Source organism: Callithrix jacchus, chromosome 15 (genome assembly GCF_049354715.1).
Source record: "Callithrix jacchus isolate 240 chromosome 15, calJac240_pri, whole genome shotgun sequence".
NCBI lineage: Eukaryota > Metazoa > Chordata > Mammalia > Primates > Cebidae > Callithrix > Callithrix jacchus.
Genome location: NC_133516.1, coordinates 72,825,043 through 72,846,744, shown reverse-complemented (window position 1 = coordinate 72,846,744; position 21,702 = coordinate 72,825,043). Strand labels below are relative to the sequence as shown.

The 21,702-nt window shown below is 43.1% G+C and overlaps 1 protein-coding gene across 2 annotated transcripts; it reads left to right on the top strand.

Annotated features, from left to right (window-relative positions):
* Positions 1-397: 397 nt before the first annotated feature.
* HMCES (5-hydroxymethylcytosine binding, ES cell specific) lies at positions 398-21,280 on the top strand. Of its 2 annotated transcripts, none has more exons than XM_008982227.5 (7): positions 398-470; positions 1,270-1,475; positions 7,256-7,399; positions 8,764-8,889; positions 15,789-15,970; positions 18,293-18,485; positions 20,613-21,280. In XM_008982227.5, the coding sequence occupies exons 2-7, from the start codon at positions 1,293-1,295 to the stop codon at positions 20,844-20,846; spliced, it is 1,062 nt and encodes a 353-aa protein (XP_008980475.1). In that variant the 5' UTR covers positions 398-470; positions 1,270-1,292; the 3' UTR covers positions 20,847-21,280. The 2 variants fall into 2 exon arrangements, with proteins under 2 accessions (XP_008980475.1, XP_054101964.1); XM_054245989.2 differs by having other exon boundaries at positions 398-604.
* The last annotated feature ends 422 nt before the right edge of the window (positions 21,281-21,702 follow it).

Genomic DNA, 21,702 nt, shown 5'->3' with positions numbered 1-21,702 from the left:
CTCCAGTTTTCCTGCATTTTTGCCTCGCACTGTGAGGCAGCTGGCAAGACTGAAATTAGGAGTGGAGTTTCCTGGTTTCCCGCCTTCGATGACCCTGTGCCCTGGAGTCAGCGCGCAGCGGGAACCCTCCCCGCCGGCCCTGCGGCTCGCGCTGGGGGCGGGGAGGAAGGTTAACCCTGCCGGGGAACCGGCCAATATGGAGGAAAGTGGAGCCCCCAGAAGCTTGAGATCGAAGCGTCCTCCAAGGCAGTCACCATCTCCCGGGAAAATGTGAGAAGATTCATCCCAAACCTGAGGGGAGAAGACGCAGCATCCGGGACCCAAGAGCGCGGCGGGAACCACGGGCCCCTGGGGGCGGGGCCTAGCGTCAGGAGTGCGGGCAGAGGCGGGGTGACGTGAGGGGCGGCCTAAGGGGAGCCGAGGGGAGGTGCAGGGGAGCGGAGGAAGGCGACTGGAGAGGCTGAGGCGAGGTAAGGGGAGAGGCAGCGACACCAGCGGCCGGGGTGTTGGGGAGCGGAGGGGAGGTGAAGCGACGCCGGCGGACCGAAGGGCGCGGAGGCACGAGCAGACACTAGGGGATGCTGAGAGGGCGGCCTGGGCTGAAGTGAGGCGACGCAGGGCGGCAGAGTCTGAGGGCGGGAGCGGAGGGGAGGCGACGCGGGGAGGGGCGAGGGGTCACGGCCGGCAGTTGGGAGACACCTGCTCCCGGAGAACCGGCCCCCGCTCCGGGGAGCAGAGTCCGGAGCCGGGTCGGCGGCCGGCAGGTTCACAGGTTAGGCCCGGCGGCGCTGCGGACGCGCGGGCGGGAGGCGGGGATTCTGCGGGCCGCTTAGGGGCTGTCCAGTGGCCGCCCTCGAGGTGAGCGGGTGCTGGCAGGCGTGGGGCGCTGACCCCAGTGGGGATGAGATGGAAGGACAGGGAGTTGGGGGCACCGAGTCACCGGACGAGGCGACCCCTGCTAGCTGCGCTTGCCCTGCTTGGCTGAACCGTGAAGCCCCGTCCGCGGCGGCTCTTGCCGCGCTCAGGCAGGCTGTTTCGGAGCTCCTCCCGGGACTTGCCTCCGTGCCCTGCACGGAGCTGGGTAGTGGGCCCAGGGAGCGAAGCAAACAGGCACATCCTTGTCCTTGTGGGACTTCTGGGGAAGACTTTAGACGGTGGTCACGGAGTGGCAGGGCGCGTTGGTTGGGAACGGAAAGAGAAGGCCGTTCAAGGAATAATACCTCATATTTGAGATACGTAATCCTTTTCCTTACGTTTTGTGATTAAAAGGTTTCGAGGGGCGGTGTTGAAGAATGTGTGGACGAACATCCTGTCACTTACCTATAGATGTTCTCACGAGAGCTTGTGCTTACCAGGATCGGCAGGGCCAGCAGCGGGTGCCAGAATGGAGGGACCCTGATAAGTACTGCCCCTCTTACAACAAGAGTCCTCAGTCCAACAGCCCAGTGCTTCTGTCTCGACTGCACTTGGTGAAGGTAACCAGCTTTGCACCATGCTAGCCCTTCGCCCAGCCCCGTGGTGGTCATCATCTCCTCTTTGGTTTGATCTCTGCTCAGTCTCTTGGGATGACATTAAAAACCAGCCTTTACTGATACATTCTGACTTCCAGTTGAGAATCCCTCTCGGCCTCATGGAATAAGTTTTATCAGTGTCTTCTAACACCGATAAAGATGTATTTTTCAGCGTTTTTCAGGTTTAATTTAAATGCCTTTTCTATACAAGGCATACTAGCCTTAATATATGCCAAATATTTATGAGCTTTGTGTTTTAAAATAGCAGCTTTCATACCTCACTGATCATCAGGGTCATTGGAGTATCTTTAAAAAAAAAAATTAAGGCCAGTTGCCCAGGCTCATGCCTGTAACCCTAGCACTTTGGGAAGCTGAGGTGGGAGGATCACTTGAGCCAAGAAGTTTGAGACCAGCCTGGGCAACATAGTGAGACCCCCATCTCTACAAAAAATTTAAAAATGAGGAGGGAAGATCACCTGAGCTGGGGAGGTTGTAGCTTCAGTGAGCCATGGTTGTATTACTTGCACTCCCACTTGGGTGACAGATCAAGACCCCACCTAAAAAATAAATTTAAAAAATTAATATCTTCATACCCCTTACCAAGCCAGCAGAATCAGACTTTGTAGGCCTAGGACAAGCTTAAGATCAGTTAATTTAAAACACTTCTGATGTTTTTTGAACATTGAAAAGTTTTATCCTTTCTGCTTGTGTTTTCAGTCTTATTTATGTTTGTCTTTTACTAAAGCTAGAAACATGTATTTAGTTTGGTTATCTGAGGTTCAATTGCAGTCATTGTGTTTATAGTGTAGGGTTGGAATTACCAGTCAATTACGTTCATATCTTAGTTCTTTGCCTTATCTCCTGAAAGTGTGTGTGTGTAATAAAATGCTCTGTTCTAGAAAGTAATAGTTTCTCCATGTCTTAAATATTTTAAATGACCTTGACATGTTTTTAAAAATCATGATTGTTTCCTTCCTGAATTTTTACTCTATTTGATCCATAATGCTGAAATCACTTTATAAAGTTGATTATACCTCTGGTACTTACTCTTTTTTTTTTTTTTTTTTGAGACAGAGTTTGGCTCTTGTTGCTCAGGCTGGAGGTGCAATGGCACTATCTCAGCTCAGCACAACCTCTACCTCCCGGGTTCAGGCAATTCTGCCTCAACCCAGTTACTGAGTAACTGGGATTACAGGCATGCGCCACCATGCCCGGCTAATTTTTTTATGTTTTTAGTAGAGACGGGGTTTCTCCATTTTGGTCAGGGTGATCTCAAACTCCCAACCTCAGATGATCTGCCTGCCTCAGCCTCCCAAAGTGTTGGGATTACAGGTGTGAGCCACCGTCCCCGACATGGTAAATACGCTTTAGAAGTTTTGTGATAATATGATAGTCAAAAAGGACTAATTTCTGCGTTATAGGGAATCATATTATTTTGAAATAAAGGTAACAAGCTGGGCCCGGTGGCTCGTGCCTGTAATCCCAACACTTTGGGAGGCTGAGGCAGGTGGATCACCTGAGGTCAGGAGTTCGAGACCAGCCTGGCCAACATGGTGAAACCCTGTCTTTACTAGAAATACAAAAATTAGCCAGCTGTGGTGTGGGTGCCTGTAATCCCAGCTACTTGGGAGGCTGAGGCAGAAGAGTCACTTGAACCTAGGAGGCAAAGGTTGTGGTGAGCCAAGATCACGCCACTGCACTCCGGCCTGGGCAACAGTGTGAGACTCTGTCTAATAAATAAATAAAGATAACATATAACAGCTGGGTGCAGTGGCTCATGCCTGTAACCCCAACATTTTGGGAGGCCTAGGAGTATGGATCACTTGAAGTCAGGAGTTCGAGATCAGCCTGGCCAACATGGTGAAACCTTGTTTCTATTGAAAAAAACAGAAAAATTTACCCAGGCATGATGGCATGCTCCTGTAGTCCCAGCTACTCAGGAGGCTGAGGCAGGAGAATCACTTGAACCTGGGAGGTGGAGGTTGCAGTGAGTCGAGAATGCGCCACTGCACTCCAGCCTGGGCGACAGAGCAAGACTCAGTCTCAAAAAAAAAAGCAAATAACATCAATCTTTTTGGTTGAATGAAGCCATTTATATGAAATATTTATTTTGAGTCATTTTTAGAGGATGCATACTTCCCTATTAAAACTTTTTATTTTAAGTGAGAGAGGAACCAAAATATCCTGGTGAACCTTGAAGGGGAAAAGAGAACATAAAACATACTTCAAAGGAAGGCATCATTGAGAGTGAGAATAGAGAGCAGGATTAAGTGTATGAGCCTGGCCAGACCTGGTGGCTTAGGCCTGTAATCCTAGCACTTTGGGGAGGCTGAGGCAGGAGGATTGCTTGAGACCAGGATTTCAAGACACCAGCCTGAGCAAATGAGACCCTGTTTTTAACAAACAAAAAATGAGCCTTAGTCATTTATATGACCTCCTTAGAATTATAGAAAGTTAGCTGGAAGAAAAATTTGTTTAACAGATGTAAAGATAGAAGTATAGAAAGGTTATGACTTGTCCTAGGTTACTAATCAGTGAGAGACAGAGCTAGAACTGAGATCCAGACCACTGTCCCCACTCTAGTGGATGCATGCTGGAACCAGGAATGGGGAAGATGGAGCCCCTAGCAAATATAGCCCTCATTTGAGTCAGTGGTATGAATTTGCTGATGTAGTATTTGATTCCACATCTCTAACAAGTCTTGTTAAGATTGCTAGGGTTTCTTAATTTTGATAATATTTGGTATCTTATTTTCTCAAACTTATAAAGGAAAATTAGAACCATTTTAGTAGTTCATTCAAATCATCAACGGCCTGCATATGTATATAGATTGCAACATTTTCATTTGAAACCACAGATTTGCAAATTACTTCCTCTTTCATTTACCCACTTCAGTGCTACCAGCTGTTCTGTTCAGAAGTCCAAAAGGGTAGAGGAAAGATGACTAATATTGAGCAATGTTTTTAGTATTTTGGCTTCTCAACTACTTTCTATGATCATTCTCACATTTGGGTTTGGTTTACAGTTGTCAAGTGCGTACTTTCAAAGATGATCAGCGGAATTTGTGAGAGCAGAGTTCTCAACCTTGACACCATTGACAATTTTGGCCAGGATAATTTTTTGTTGTAGGAAGCTATTCTGGGCATTGTAGAGTGTTTAGCAATGTCCTTTACCGGCTAGATGTCAGTAGCATCCCCCAGATCAGAATGGAAGGTATCTCCAGCTAATTGCCAGAAGACTCTGGATGATAGGGAGGGGTGTGTCAGAGTTGTCCTGTAGTGAGAACCACAGATTTTTCAGTATTGTGTTGCAAGTTTCTGATGAGAGATCATTTAGTTGACCATTGTGTAACGTTGTCTCTTATTCTTATTTATGCATTGGACTAGGGGTCCTTCTGCTTAGATGACTTTTTTTTTTTGGACACAGGGTCTTGCTGGGTTACCCGGGCTGGATGGAGTGCAGTGGGCCAATCATGGCTCACTGTAACCTTAACCTTCTGGGCTCAAGCGATCCTGTTGCCTCAGTCTTCCCAGCAGCTGGGATCACAGGCTTTGCCTTTTGGCGGTTTAAGGGGGAAGTTCTCTCTATGTGGCTCAAGCTGGTCTCAAAACTCTTGAGCTTAATCCCAGCTTTCAGAACTATGAGATAAGTCATACCGTATCACTTGTGCCACGTGTTGGTTACAAGCCCATCCAGATTCAAGGGGAAGCGGGTTACAAGCCCGTCCAGATTCAAGGGGGAATGAACATAGATTCCCAACTCTCAGTGGGAGGAGAGTCAGATTGTGCAACCATGGTTTGAAAACTGTCACAGACTTCTCACTAGTAGCAGAAGTTCAACACATGATTTTCATGAAACCTTTCATAAGCTTTTTTTCTTTTCTGTTCAGTAGTACCATCATTATTTCACTCTTCTAGTCTTGAAAACTTAATCATCCCCACTTTGTTTCATCCAAATCCATTTATACTACAATTTCATTTTTTAAAAATCTTTTAGATGTCACTGTTAATCTCACTGCCATTACCAGACCCCTGAACCATTGTAGTAACCCCCCAAAATGCACTCTCTGCTCACTGGTGTCTTCCAACCCAGACTGTACTATGCCATGCCATGCATAATAATGTATATGTGCTTCTTTATCTATAGATTTCATTAAATTATCAAGGGGCCCATTATTCAAAAAAAGTTTGACAACCATGCATTGGGAGTCCCCAAGACTGCCCCCATATTTAGAGATTCATTAGGGGCGAAACACATAAGGCATATTGTGTCTAAGGTTTATTAGTGAAAGGATACAACAGAATCAGCAAAGGAAAAAGATACTAGTAGAAATCTGGAAAAAATCATGCACAGGTTTCCTTATGTTCTCCTTCCTATGGGAGGATACTCTAAGCATGTTACTTTCTTCAGCAATGAAAAAATGTAGTAATGTATCTACAGTGTTTTTGTTTGTTTTGCTTTTGAGAGAAGGTCTCACTCTATCATCCAGGCTGGAGTGCAATGGCTCAATCACAGCTCACTAGCAGCCTCGACTTCCCAGGCTCGAGTGGTCCTCCTACCTCTGCCTTCCAAGTAGCTGGAACTACAGGTGCATGCCATCACACCTGGATAATTTTTTGTTTGTTTTTGTTTTGGTAGAAACAGGAGTTTGCCATGTTGCCCAGGCTAGTATGTACAATATTTATGCCCAGAGAAACCCATTAGAGACTCAGGGTCCAAGATCTTTATTGGAGGCTGATTATGTAGGCACTCTGCCTAGTAGGTACCAAAATTTCAGACTCCCAGAAGGAAAACAGGTGTTTGGCATAAACTTTATTGTTTATAGAGACTAGGCAAAATAATTCACCCTTATAAGTTTGGGAAAGGTGGGAACACTCTCAAAATCTAGTTCCAAGATGTTAATTGAGGGCCAATCTTGTATATAGGTTTTCCTAAAAATAGCATCCTCCAGTGCTTTGAGAGACGGAGGCAGGAAAATCACTTGAGTATAAGAGTTCAAGACCAGCCTGAGCAAAACAATAAGACCTCATCTCTACAGAAAATTAACAAATTAGCTGGGCATGGTGGTGTGTATATGTAGTCCCAGCTACTTGGGAGGCTGAAGCGGTAGGATCATGTGAGCCCAGGAGTTCAAGGTTGCAGTGAGCTATGGTTGTGCCACTGCACCCAGCCTGGGCAACAGAGCAAAGTTTGTCTTCTTTGCATCTCTCTACCTTATCAAGCAGAATGTCTTACATTCTGGTAAATATGACTGCTAAAGAACTAAAGTTACCTACATCATGATAAATCATTAAATTGTTTTTGGCTGGGTGTGGTGGCTCACACCCATAATCACAACACTTTGGGAGGCTGAGGTGGTCAAATCACTTGAGCCCAGGAGTTCAAGACCCGCCTGGGCAACATAGTGAAACCCCGTCTCTATAAACAATACAAAAATTAGCTGGGTGGGGTGGCATGTGTCTGTAGTCCCAGCTATTTGGGAGGCTGAGGTGGAAGGATGGCTTGAGCCCAGGAGGTGGAGGTTGCAGTGAGCCAAGATTACACCACTGTACTCCAGCCTGGATGACAGAGCCAGACCTTATCTCAAAAAAATTTTTTTAAATTGTTTTCAAGTAGTTACCCTTTTTAAAAATAATCTTGAATTCTTTATATTTCAATACTACTAAATAGTGTAATAAATACATATATTAAATTAGGTTAGAATTTCATTTTGATCTCCTCACTAGATCTTCTTTCCATGGCAGGATGCAGACTCCTCTGAGCGTATCATTGCTCCCATGCGCTGGGGCTTGGTCCCTTCTTGGTTCAAAGAAAGTGATCCTTCCAAGCTGCAGTTCAATACTACCAACTGTCGTAGTGATACCATAATGGAGAAACGATCATTTAAGGTAGGTGGCTGGTAGCTATTAATGCCTTGTATACCTGAGAAATAAAATAAAGTTCCAAAGGGTGTTTCCATCCTGGCCTACAGAGGACAACCAAAAATAAATAAATAAGATAAAAAAGAATGTTCCCAGTTGTTAATGTGGAATGCTATTTTGTTACCACATAACAAATTACACTTAACTTAGTAGTGTGAAACAAAATTATAAACATTAACTCTCATATTCTCTGAGTTGACTGGGCTCATCTAGGCAGTTTTCACTTAGAGGTTTTCATGTTGTAATAACGTGACAGTTGAGGCTTGATGTCCAAGATGACTTCTTCACTCATATCTGACACTTCAGCTGGGATGATTAGAACAACTAGAAGGCTTTCCACTTGCCTAGCTGGAGGATGTCAGGATAGCCAGGCTTCTGTCATGGTGACTCATTTACCCTAGAGTGCATGATCCAACAGCAGGATAGATGATACAAAGCTTGGTCTTACAGCATCACTTAATCTTGGCAGTCATACAGCATTACTTATACTGTATTTTTTTTTGTTATTTAATTTTTTTTTTTTTTTTAATAGACGCAAGGTCTGGCTATGTTGCTCAGGCTGGTCTCAAACTCCTGGGCTCAAGTGATCCTCCTTCCTGGGCCTCCCAAAGTGCTGGGATTACAGGTGTGAGCCACCATGCCCAGCCTACTTTTGTTGCGTTCTTTTGGTTACACAGAATCAGCCCAAATTCAGCATGGGAGGGGTCTACATGGGGTGTGAATACTGGGAAGCATGCTTCACTGGGGAGCCACCTTTGAAGACTAGCTATCACAAGTACCTATTTGTTAGAAAAGAGGTGGTTGCTTTTATGTACATTATTTAATCTTTTCAACATCTGTGTGAGTTGTGACTTTTTATATATATAAGAAAGGAGATGTACAGAGAAATTAACTTTTAAGATCACACATTGGCAGACTTCAGATTTTATTTGTTTGTTTGTGATTTATTTATTTTAAGATGGAGTCTCATTCTTTAACCCAGGCTGCAGTGCAGTGTCATGATCTTGGCTCACTGCAACCTCTGCCTGCCAAGTTCAAGTGATTGTTTTTCTTCAGCCTCTCAAGTAGCTGGGACTACAGGTGTATACCACTATGCCCAGCTAATTTTTGTATTTTTAGTAGAGGTGGGGTTTCACCATATTGGCCAGGCTGGCCTGGAACTCCTGACCTCAAGTGATCCTCCCACCTTGGCCTCCCAAAGTGCTGGGATTACAGGCATGAGCCACAACACTTGGCCCAGACCTCAGATTTTAACTCAAGTTTCAAGTAATGGCAGCCTGTGAAACATGATTGTATCACTAAGACCTTATCTTGTTCACATTTTCCCTCAGGTGCCTCTGGGAAAGGGAAGACGCTGTGTCGTTTTAGCAGATGGATTCTATGAGTGGCAGCGATGTCAAGTAACAAGCCAGAGGCAGCCATACTTCATCTATTTTCCTCAAATCAAGACAGAGAAGGTATCGTTATCAGCATTCACAATATATATTTGGAAAGGTACAGGGAAACAATCCAAAGGACATCTTTTCTTCTTCCCTTGTAGTTTTATTTATTTATTTAAAAATAATAGCTTCGGCCCAGCACAGTGGCTCACACCTGTGATCCCAGCACTTTGGACGCCCAAGACGGGAAGATTGCTTGAGGCCAGGAGTTTGAGACCAGCCTGGGCAACATGGCAAAACCCCACTCTACAAATAAGACAAAAACTAGCTGGGCATGGTGGTGTTTGCCTGTAGTCCCCGCTAGTCAGAAAGCTGAGGTGGGAGGATTGCTTGAGTACATGAGATTGAGGCTGCAGTGAGCTATGATCATACCACTGCACTCTAACCTGGATGACAGAGCAAGATTTCGTCTCAAAAAAAAATAAAGTAATAGCTTATTGAGGGATAATTCACCATAAAATTTACCTTTTTAAAATGTGCAGTTCAGGAATGTTTTAGTATATTCAGAGTATGCAATCATTACTTCTGTCTAATTTCAGAATATTTTTGTCACTCTACATGGAAGCTCCATATCCATTAGCAATCACTCTTCATTCTCCACTATGCTCAGCCTCTGGCAAACACCAATCTACTTTCCATCTCTATGGATTTGCCTATTTTGGACATTTCATAAAAATGGAATCATAGAATATATGATCTTTTGTGACTGGCTTCTTTGACTTAGCATAATGTTTTCAAGATTCATCCATGTTTGGCATGGATCAGCACTTTTATTTCTTTTTTGTATGGGTAGACCACATTTCGTTAATTCATTCATCAATTGATAGACACTTGGATTGTTTCCACTTTTTGGTTATTATGAATAATGCTGCTATGAACATTCAGGTACAAGTTTTTGCATAGATTATATTTTCATCTCTCTTGGTTAGAGGCCTAGGAGTTGAATTTCTAGGTCACATCATAGCTCTATGTTTAACATTTCCCTCATAAAACTTTCATTGTGGCTGGGTGCTCAGGCCAGGCATGGTGGCTCACACCTGTAATTCAGCACTGTGAGAGGCCAAAGCAGGTGGATTGCTTGAGCTCAGGAGTTCCAGACCAATTTGGGCAACATAGCAAAAACCCATCTTTACCAGAAATATAAAAAATTAGCTGTGCATGGTCCCAGGCTAAGGTGGGAAGACGGTTTGAGCCCGGGAGGTGGAGGTTGCAGTGAGCTGAGATCACTGTACCCCAGCCTGAGTGACAGAGTGAGACCCCATCTCAAAAACAAAACAAAAACCCTTTCACATAAGACATAATTTGAACTGTTAATGTTAAAATATTCTCAGGAGATTGAAAACAAATCAGACATACCAACATCATATTTTATTTTTAGATGATTTAGTCTGACAGCTAAAGTACCTGAGTTCTTACTGCAGTTTGCTTGTTAAAACGGAATTGTTTTTTCAGCTGTCATCTCATTTTGGGAACTGGAAATAGTGTTACCAAGTAAAAGGGGCTTGCTACCCAATGTGCTGAAAGCTAATACCATAACACTGAGTAGCTGGTCCCAGCTACTTGGCAGGTTGAAGTGGGAGGATAGCTTGAGGCTGAAGGGGTGGAGGTTGCAGTGAGCCGAGATTGCACCACTGCACTCCAGCCTGGGTGACAGAGGAAAGCTTTTTATTGCAAGTTGACTAGCAAGAATGCAGGAGTCCAGCTCTGTTTCCCTAGCTTGCTTTAAGGCAGTACTTTTATTTAAAAAAAGATTTAGGAAATGGATTCTGGGATTAGTAGGTGATTGGTGGAAGGAAAGGGGAGGTCTGGAAAGTCTTCAGGTATATGTAGTTATCTCTTCCTGCCTCCATATAGGTCTCACGTGTAAATTCAGGGGGAGTTAGTATGAAGCATGGTGGAAATTCAGGCTGTGATATAAGCAAACTTGTTCTGCATATACTCTAGTCAGTTATACATAGGTTCCAACCAATTCAGCCAGTTTTGTTATCTTATAGGCGGAGGGAGTTTTACTGTTTCAGCAAGTTGTTTCTTTTCTTATGTGCTATCCTGTAAGCCCAAGAATTTAGTCATTTTTCTTTTTTTTGTAACTTTTTGGGGCACAATTTCAGTAGTCAAGAGAGTTTGCTTCACCCTCAGAAAATCCCCTATCAGTGATGGGTGCATCAAAATCTCAGAAATCACCATTAAATAATTTATTCATGTAACCAGACACCACCTGTTCCCCAAAAACCTATTGAAATAAAATAAAAATTAAAAAGAAAATCTCCTTTCTAGCCAATCTTGAACAAATGATTTGGTTCAAGACAAGGTTAATTTATAAAAACATCTATAAATAATAATAATAATAATTATTACTATTATTGAGATGGAGTGTTACCCTGTCACCCAGGCTGGAGTGCAGTGGCACAATCTCAGCTCACTGCAACCTCCTCCTCCTGGGTTCAAGTGATTCTCCTGCCTCAGCCTCCTGAGCAGCTGGAACTACAGACACCTGCCACCATGCCTGGCTAATTTTTGTATTTAGTAGAGATGGGGTTTCACCATGTTGGCCAGGCTGGTCTCAAACTCCTGTCCCTGTGATCCACCCGCCTTGACCTCCCAAGGGGCTGGGATTACAGGCCTGAGCCACCACGCCCAGCTGGATGTACCAGTTATAACAGCACATATTAAGCACTTAGTATAAGTCAGTTACTCTGTCTAGGAACTTAATGTGTATTGGCTTAATATACATTGTTGTTTTTTCTTTAAGATGGAGTTTCACTCTTATTGCCCAGGCTGGAGTGCAATGGTGGGGTCTTGGCTCACTGCAACCTCCACCTCCAGGGTTCAAGTGATTCTCCTGCCTTGGCCTCCCATATAGCTGGGATTACAGGTGTGTGCCATCATGCCCAGCTAATATTTGCATTTTTAGTAGAGACAGGGTTTCACCATGTTGGCCAGGCTGGTGTTGAACTCCTGATCTCAGGTGATCTATCCACCTTGGCCCCACAAGTGCTAGGATTATAGGCATGAGTGACTGCACCTGGCCTTGAACTGAATTTTTATACTACAGATAGTTGAGTCTTCCTTTTTGATTCAGTCTGACAATCATTCTTTTAATTTGTGTTTAAAACATTTAATTTAATGTAATTATTGATGTGATTGGGTTAAAATCCATTGTTTTGCTGGTTTTCTATTTGTTCCATTAACTCTTTGTTTCTTTTTTCCTAATCTTTCTGTTGGGGAATAATCTTTTATGATTGCATTTCATCTCCATTATTGGCTTATTGTTTTTACTTCTTTAAAAAATGTTTTTAGTAGTTGCCCTATAGCTTACAGTATACATCTTAAATTAATAATGTTCTGTCTTTATGTACTACACTACTATTGAAAAGACCTTATAACAGTATTCTCTAAGTTCCTCCTTTTAAGCTACTATTATGCATTTTATTTTTACATATGCTATAAACTTAGAATACATTGCTATTGTTTTATTGTGGCTGGTTAATTATATTTTAGAGTGGTAAAAAATAAGCAAAGTCTTTGTACATGTATCTTTATTTTAGCCATTTCCATGAATCTTCACTTAACTTGTACAGATCCAGTTTTCTGTCTGGTATTATAGTCCTTCCGCCTGAAGTACTTTAATTTTTCTCGTAATGTGGGTCTGCTGGTAATGAATGATTTTCTTTTTGTCTGAAAAAGTTCATTTAAAAAAACATGATGTCTTTTATTGAGATATAATTCACATATAATAAAATCCACCCTTTAAAAATGTACAGTGGTTTTTAATGTATCCAAAACCTTAGCCAGGCATAGTGGGTCACACCTATAAAATGAGCCATGCATGGTAGCTTGCACCTGTGGTCCCAGCTACCTGGGAGGCTGAGGTGGAAGGATCACTTGAGCCCAGGAGGTCAAGGTTGCAGTGAGCCAAGATCATACCACTGCACTGCAGCCTGGGTGACAGAGCAAGACCCTGTCTCAAAAAAGAAAAAAGAAAACCCTACAAAATGTTGTGCAGCCATCATCACTATCTAATTCCAACCCCAAATAAAATTATACCCATTAGTAGTCACTTTCCATACCTCCCTGCCTTTAACCCCTGGCAACCACTGTCTTTGTTTTTGAGAGGTATTTTCAAAATGTATAAGATTCTGGGTGAGTGGTGTTTTATTTTCTTTCAATACTTTAAAAAAATGCACTTCACTGTCTCTGGCTCCCATAATTTCTTTTGAGAAGTCGCGTGTAACTGTCTTTTTTTCTTTTGCATGTAATGCATAAATGTGTACTTCTCTCACCGCCTTGTCTACTTCTCTCCACCCTTGCCTTTAAGATTTTCTCTTAGGGCAGCTGCTTAAATACATTGCGTGTATGTGTTTTGGCCTATTCTCTTAGCTGCTTGGATCTGCAGTTTGATATCTTTCATAATTTATGGAAATTTCTTGGGTTTTTTCTCTTCAAATATTTCTTCTACCCCATTTTCTCTTTCTGGGATTCCAATGACACATGTGTTACGATTTAATTGTCCCACTGTTCTTGGATATTCACTCTATCTTTCTTTCTTTTTTCTCTGTTTCAGTTTGGATAATTTTCATTTACCTATTTTTTTTTTTTTTTTTTGAGATGGAGTCTTACTCTGTCACCTAAGCTGGAGTACAGTAGTGCAGTCTTGGCTCACTGCAACCCCTGCTTCCCAGGTTCAAATAATTCTCCTGCCTCAGCCTTCCAAGTAGCTGGGACTACAGGCATGCACCACCATGCCCAGCTAATTTTTTTTTTTTTTTTTTTTTCCCGAGATGGAATCTTGCTTTTTCACCAGGCTGGAATCCAGTGGCATGATCTCAGCTCACTGCAGCCTCCAACTCCCTATTTCAAGCTATTCTCCTGCCCCAGCCTCCCGAGTAGCTGGGATTACAGGCACTCAAAACCACACCCAGCTAATATTTGTATTTTTAGTAGAGACACATTTCACCATGTTAGCCAGGATGGTCTTGATCTCCTGACCTCGTGATCTGCCTGCCTCGGCCTCCCAAAGTACTCTGATAACAGGTGTGAGCCACCATGCCTGGCCAGTTTTCTTTTTTTTTGTATTTTTAGTAGAGACAGGATTTTACCATGTTGGCCAGGTGGGTCTCGAACTCCTTACCTCAAGCGATCTGCCTGCCTTAGCCTCCCAGAGTTCTGGGATTACAGGCATAAGCCACTGCACCTGTTGGCCGTTGTTGACCTATCTTTAAGTTCAGTGAGTCTTTCTTACAGTTTCTGTATCTCTGCTAAAATTCCTTATCTGTTTATGTATGTTGTCCACCTTTTCCACAAGAGCATTTGACATATTAATTATACTTACTTTAAGTTCTCTGATAATTTCAGCATCTGGGAAATGTAATCTCTTGAGTCTGATTCTATTAATTTTTATACCTCTTGGTGGTTGATTGTTTTAGCATTTTTCGTGTGTCTTGTAATTTTTTATTGTTGCCAGAGATGATATGTAGGACAGAGACTGAGATTAATAATATCTATGTCTGGAAATTTTTCTATTAGGCCATTAATGTATGAGGTTAAGTCAGTCTTGTCAGGAATTGAACTGGGTGTGTGCTTTGTTGTCATTACAGTGCCTTTCTTGGCCACAGGCTTTCAAGTGCTCTGGTGTTACCCAGTGTTTAGGGTAATAATTTACTTTCCAGAGGGTTTTCTCAGCAGCCCTGCTCTCTTGTGTTGGATTTTCCTGTGAGCCTGTTCCTTAGACAGGGTCTTTCTGTGCCCTTTTTCCTCCTCCAGAAGTAGACTGCTTCTGCTTGTCACTTAATGTTTGTCATCTAAAACAGGGATGGAGGCAGTTCTTGGTTCAGTCTGTCTTAGGCAGACCTGGCTCTCTGGCTCAGTCTTCCCCAGGGGGTAGGGGGCTTTTGCTTTTTCTCCTTCCCCAGCCTCTGTGGGTCTTCACCTGTATTTTAGGCATGAAAGGGATTATTACCCTTTCCCTGGCAGCTTAAGACTTTTGCTCCTTAGGGGAAAAGTGATTTAGGTAAGGCAGAGGAGCTTGCCTTCAAGGTATGCAACAGTGAAGATGGCTTCCTCCAGGCTCCTGCCCTGTCCCCAGTTGCACTCCTCACTGTTGCACTGTCAAGGTCCAAGGAGAAGAGCCTATGAGCTGGTGCAGACTCCTGAGGTTTGCAGCTCCCAGGGATTCTGTACTCTTCTGCTAGCCCATACTCTGCTTGTGGAAATGTGATTGATAATGTTATCTGAATTCTTACCTGGTTGTATGAAGGCTTGTGTCTTCCTCCTGTTGCTGCCAATAAGCCAGTACTTGTGTCCCATCTCCCCTTGGGGGACCCTGTCTTTTCTTAAATTTCAGGGAAATTGATTGCCCTATGACCTCACCTGATAAAGTTAAGAAAAGTTATGATTTTGCCTATTATCCAGCTTTTTTCTTTCTATTAGAAGTGATGTCTTTTTCCAGCTTTCTATATTTTAGCCCTTGAACTGAATTTTGAATGGTAAGCAGGAATTGGCATGACATATAATTCAATTTAAGAAAGAGTGGGAGGGACATTTTGGGCAGAGGAAGATTGCTTCAGCAAGACACAGGTGCATGAAATTGCATGAGAGTTTCATTTACTAAGAGCTGGTTTGGGTTCTAATTAACAATGTGAGTGATAACTACAATGGTGGGCCATTTCATGGAAGGCCTAAATGTCCAGTGAAGGTGTTAAATTCTGAAAGTATTAAGGAGCCATGAAACTATAGCTTCAGTTGGCATTTGCCACCAACCTTCTTTCCTTTGGTGACAGTGAATCAAGAGGGGTTAATAAGACATGGGCTGAGTTACTTTTAAAATGATTTCCATGCTCTTGAGTCTGAAGTGGTACCCAACCTGCATTTAGAAGAAGGCTGTTGAATGCATCTAATCTGCCCATATATTTTGCTTCCAGTCAGGTAGCATTGGTGTTGCAGATAGTCCTGAGAACTGGGAGAAAGTCTGGGACAACTGGAGGCTGCTGACAATGGCTGGGATCTTTGACTGCTGGGAGCCCCCAGAGGGAGGAGATGTCTTGTATTCCTATACCATCATCACAGTGGATTCCTGCAAAGGCTTGAGTGACATCCACCCCAGGCAAGTCACACTTCTTACCCCTGAATCCAAAAGGATCCAAAGGAGAATTTGTCTTCTGCTTTTAGGTAGCTTTAGAGAGTAGGAAACCAAGTCTTTTACAAGGTAAAGTTACAATGAGTTTGACTCTAATGTGACATGCATTCCTAAAAATTACTGTACTATGCAAAAGGATAGAATAAAAAACACATAACTTTGGGGAATAGTGGGGTTAAGGAGACAACACTTAAAATTTTGTCAGTGACACATTAAAAAAATAATGGAAACCCAATAAAACAGTAGCAGTGTTTTATTCATCTTAGGTGGTTAATAAATAAATAAGTAAATACTGCAATAAATACAGCACTTTACCTCGAAAAGACCTCAAGTTTGGTTGTGGAAGTGAGTGTTGGAAGAATTGCATCTTATGTTATTGTGAAGTTGTAGAAGGAAGGTTATGTAAAATTTTTTTTTTTAAATGAGACGGAGACTCCCTCTGTTACCAGGCTGAAGTGCAGTGGCCTGATCTCAGCTCATTGCAACCTCTGCCTCCTGGGTTCAAGCAGTTCTCCTGCCTCAGCCTCCCGAGTAGCTGGGACTACAGGTGCCTGCCACAATACCCAGCTAATTTTTATATTTTTTAGTAGAGACAGAGTTTCACCATGTTGGCCAGGATGGTCTCGATATCTTAACCTCGTGATCCACTCACCTCAGCCTCCCAAAGTGCTGGGATTACAAGCATGAGCCACTTTGCCTGACCCATGTAAAGTTTTTTTTATCTTTTGCAGTCTTAAATCCTGGGGCACATTTTTCTTCCTTTATATGTATTTCCTTTGAGGCATGCATTTATAATAGGTACTATTTAATCAGAATTGAATATTTGATTCAATGTATAGCCTTCTCCTCCAATTAACTTCTGTATCACTGTTAGAAATTCCTTAGCGGTATTTTCATCTGTACATATGGTTCTCCCAATAGCAGAAAGCTTTGAAAATTGTAGCCATGTTCGAAACCACTAAACTAACCACTACTAGCACTAAAAGGAGCCATTTGTGGTATTTAAGGCCTTATTTACATATAGGCCTTATTTATATATTTTATGTGGACCCTATAAGTGCTTTTTTTTTTTTTTTTTTTTTTTTTTTTTGAGACAAAGTCCCACTCTTGTTGCCCAGGCCGGGGTGCAGTAGCCTGATCTCAGCTTACACAACCCGCCGCTTCCTGAGTTCAAGTGGTTCTCCTGCCTCAGCCTCCTAAGTAGCTGGGATTACAGGCATACGCCACCATACCCGGCTAATTAGGTGCTTATTTTTATATATTTTTTTCAGTTACTGAGCAGAGATCAAATAAAGGTACATATTTATGTATAAATAAGTGCTTTCTTTTTGTGAGAAAGGTTTCACTGTTTTTTTTTTTTGGCATTCTGTCGTATGCTAAAGAATCTCTCCATTGCTTTTACTCCTTTAGGCCTGGTTAGTGTTGACTTCAGAGTACTTCTTGAAGTTTTTCCAGCCATGGACGTTTCTTTCTTTTTTTTTGTAGCATTATCACTGATGTGGCCCCCTTGATATCCCTTGCTCAGGAAATAATCACATGTTCTCATTTTTCTTTCAGGATCCTTATTTAAAATTTCTCCATTCACATGCACTGCCTACTATGTTTTGAACCAGGAAGCTTAGGCATGTTTGAGATGTTAAATGAGTGTCTTTTTATATAGAGAGAAAAGTTCAGAAAGGCAAAAGAATAGTAAAAAACAATTTTGTAAAATAGTATGCAGTGAGCCAAAAGTAGTGGTCAGTGTTTGAGATGTGTGTATTTTGTGTATTTCTACAAGGCACAGTTCAGCTGGGCGCAATTTTCTGTGTTCACTTTGTGTTTCTCACAGATGAAATTGTGCAAAGCAAACACAAAATTTGCATTGTGCTCCAATTTCTCTCTAATATATCAGTTGCATTGGAACAGATTTGCATTTTAAACACAAGCATTGGCAGAACTGACTTTACTTGTATTGTACCTTTATAATTACTGCCAGAGCTGAGTACTCCCTGAAGTGAATTTTTTGGAGTTTTCCTGAGTACTGAGTACACTGGAGTACTCTAGACCAGTCATAGTACTCTCTTCACTGTCTTTGCCATGAAACTTTATAACATGGCTTTTCAGGTATTGAATCTGGTGTCCTGTCAGCCTGTGCTCAGGGAGCACGTGGCAGCAATTAGCATATGAGGTGCAGAGGTAGGGCAAGCTCCCCTTATGATATTTCAGCTATCAGCTGACTCAAGTCTCTCTCCCTTCTCTACTTATTCTCACACTCCCTCTCCCAACCATTGTCTTGACTTCCCTGGCCAGGATGCCTGCCATATTAGATGGGGAGGAGGCAGTTTCTAAATGGCTTGACTTTGGTGAAGTCTCAACTCAGGAAGCTCTGAAATTAATCCACCCAACAGAGAACGTCACCTTCCATCCAGTCTCTTCTGTGGTGAACAACTCGCGAAACAACTCTCCTGAGTGTCTGGCTCCTGTTAACTTGGTGGTCAAAAAGGTAGGGGCCTATGACTGGTACAGTCCTTTTTGAGCTTTCTGTCTTCTGTCAGCATGCCCTTTCTTTTAGGATATGGCCTTTTATGATCTTCCCTTTAATTTGGACCATCAAAAGCTCTCATACTCCTTGTACACAGCAAGGTAGTATAGAGCAGCAATTCTCAAACCTGGCTGTGACTCAGAGTCCCCAGGAGAAGAACTCTTTCAAAATGTAAATGCTGGACCCTATGCAGACATTCTGAATCAACATTTAGAGCTAGACTTCGGCTTCTGTATAATTAAGAAGCTTCAGGTGGGTGCAGTGGCTCATGCCTGTAATCCCAGCACTTAGAAGGCAGAGGTGGGAGGGTAGCTTTACCCCAAGAGTTCAGACCTGCCTGGGCAATATAGTGAGACCCCATTCTCCACAAAAAGGGGGGAAAAAGCCTTGGGCTTCTTTGGTGAGGCTGATAAACCAAGTTTGAGGACTCCTAACCTAGACAGTCATTGTGAGAAAGACAAAGGAGCCCTTGACCATATTGTGGCTCCATCCCCAACTATGATTTTTGGTGTCTCTTTTCTGTATCTTTGCTTTCCCAACTACAAGTTGGAGGAGGTCCAGTTCTTAGTTTCCTTCAGGAGGATTTGAGAGCATTCCTACCATAAACCTTAACTTAGAATTAGCAAAGATTCAGAGGGTGTATTTTAGGGAGGGAAGGCAAACAAGCAGAAGGCTTCAGTGGGAAGAGAAGTTCCAGAGCACAAAGCTGGCCCCTACTGACATTTGAGGGTAAGGATTTAGGAGTAGTGATTGTTGTTAGGTGGCATAGAGGAACTTGAAGTGGGACATACTTAGAATGTTCCAAGAATAGACATTTTAGAATGCTGTGTTAAGGATGATTGCAAGAACAGCTGCCCCCGTCTCTTAAAGTTTTTTCCATACCCACAGTGTCATCTTTTTTTCTTTTGTCTTGATTCTGATAAACTCCTGCAATGGTGGCACTTTTTAAAAATTAGATAACTCTAATGTAGAAAATTAGATAAACTAATTATATATACAGTTGAATATTCCTTATCCAAAATGCTTGGGACCAGAAGTGTTTTAGATTTTGGATTTTTTCAAATTTTGGAAGATTTGCATTATATACCTCCTAGCTAAATATCCCAAATTAGCATTTCCTATCAGAATCATGTAAGCATTCAAAAAGTTTAGGATTTTGGAGCATTTTAGATCTTGGATTTTCAGAGTTAGGATGCTCAACCTATATTCATTTTGGACTAGACACTGCCGCATTTCTACCATGGTCTTTTTTCTTTTTTTTAAAGAGATGGGGTCATGCTCTGTCGCGCAGGCTAGACTGCAGTGGCACGATCATAGTTCACTGTAGCCTCAAACTCCTGGGCTCAAATGATCCTTACACCTCAGCCTCCCAGGTATCTGGGACAAGTGTGTACCACCATGTCCTGCTCATTGTTTTTTTTTTTTGTTAATAGAGATAGGGTCTTCCTATGTTTCCTAGGCTGGTCTCAAACTCCTGGGCTCAAGCAGTCCTCCCACCTCAGCCTCCCAAAGTACTGGATTACAGGCATGCACCATTCCACCTAGCCCTGCCATGGTGTTTACTACAAAAGATGTCACATTCTGGAGAGGTGGCATTGTGCTAATTCAGAACCTTTCAGTTCAGGGTTGGGGTGTGATATATAGGAAGCAGAAGGGAATAGTGACAGTCAAGAGATTGTCCAGATTGTCTGCACAAAGAGGAAACAATTTAGCCTTATCACAGTGGCTGTTGGAAGTTATTCCATATTGCTCCAGTCTGATTTTCCAACATTCCCCCTGGGTCATGCTGAATTACATTCTATTCCCAGAGAATGCTTCATTCTCTGCACATTTGGAATGCCTTTCAGCTGTTTTCTCTGTCTGGTCCCACACACTCCTCTGTGAAACCTTCTCTAAGAGCTACTTTCCTGCCCTTTAGAACACACTCCTCTCTTGCCACTCTTGACTGGTGGGCCCCAGCTGGCCCTTAATAACATTTTCTAAGCCTGGGTCAGTACCTAATGGCTCTTCCCCTGTTTCTTCCCTTGGACTTCACCTTTTCCCAAAAACTTGAGCTGAATGGTTTGAGCTTTTTCCTCCTTCTCCTAGGAGCTCAAGGCAAGTGGCAGTAGCCAGAGGATGTTGCAGTGGCTGGCCACAAAGTCACCCAAAAAGGAAGACTCCAAAACACCCCAAAAGGAAGAGTCACACGTTCCCCAGTGGTCCAGCCAGTTCCTGCAGAAGAGTTCACTCCCCACCAAGAGAGGCACTGCAGGACTCCTAGAGCAATGGCTGAAGCGAGAAAAGGAGGAACCTGTGGCCAAGCGTCCTTACAGCCAGTAACACAGGACTTTCAGAGACCAAGACCAGGGTCTGCTGTACTGCTGTTCTGATAATAGGTTCTTAAATTGTACGTGTGTGTGTTTACTTTGGGAGGAGGTAGCTTAGTGTTAGTTGACAGTTGTGGGCTCGTGGGGAAGTCGGCTTCCTTGCCATGAGTAGGAGCCCCTAGTGGGACTGGTGGGCAGCTTTGGAAGAGGTTTCATGCTTCTGTCACCAGCCGTGTAGGCCCCATAGGGGCACTGTGCCTGCTGTTCTTTCCTGGCAGGGCTGGTGGAGTCTTCCCCTAAACCATGCCTTACCCAGCTGGGAAGTCTCTGCCCTGACCTGGTATTCCTCATAGTAAGCTGTTTTCTGCTCAGCCACCGGGCTCTTTCTGTCTTGAGTAAGTTCTTAAAATGTATTTTTTTTTCCCTGAATAAATTATATTTGATGAACTTCTGCCTACATTTTGGAAAATGATGCTGGTGGGGAAATTTCTGGATCTTACTTGATTTTCTTCTAGACTATGTCCTCAGGAATGGATTTTGTCACAAATGGGGCATGGGGCTTTCTGAGGAAACAACTACAAAAAGTCTTGGTGGCAGGCTCCTTATTTAGTCTCTTTTTCTTTCAATCTTGATACATGGAAGTTGTCTGAATCCTTTGGCTTAAAACCAAACTGAGTTGAGTGCTTGCCATAGCAGAACCTGTCCTTACCGCAGGGAGCATCAGATCTAGGTGAGAAGCCTCTGGAAAGACTCTTGGCTTCTAGTAAGAGCAGGGCACGGAAGATGACATGGGCTTGGGGGCTTCATTCCGAGGGCCTGGAACTAAGGCGGTTTTGGGGCTGAACACCTGCCCCAGCCTGGGCCAGAGC

Bases quoted from the DNA above. Each gene is read 5' to 3' on its own strand.
- HMCES (XM_008982227.5), top strand. From the start codon at position 1,293: ATGTGTGGACGAACATCCTGTCACTTACCTATAGATGTTCTCACGAGA. The intron at 7,400-8,763 runs GTAGGTGGCTGG...ATTTTCCCTCAG, and splicing joins TGGAGAAACGATCATTTAAG to GTGCCTCTGGGAAAGGGAAG. The intron at 18,486-20,612 runs GTAGGGGCCTAT...TCCTTCTCCTAG, and splicing joins TTAACTTGGTGGTCAAAAAG to GAGCTCAAGGCAAGTGGCAG.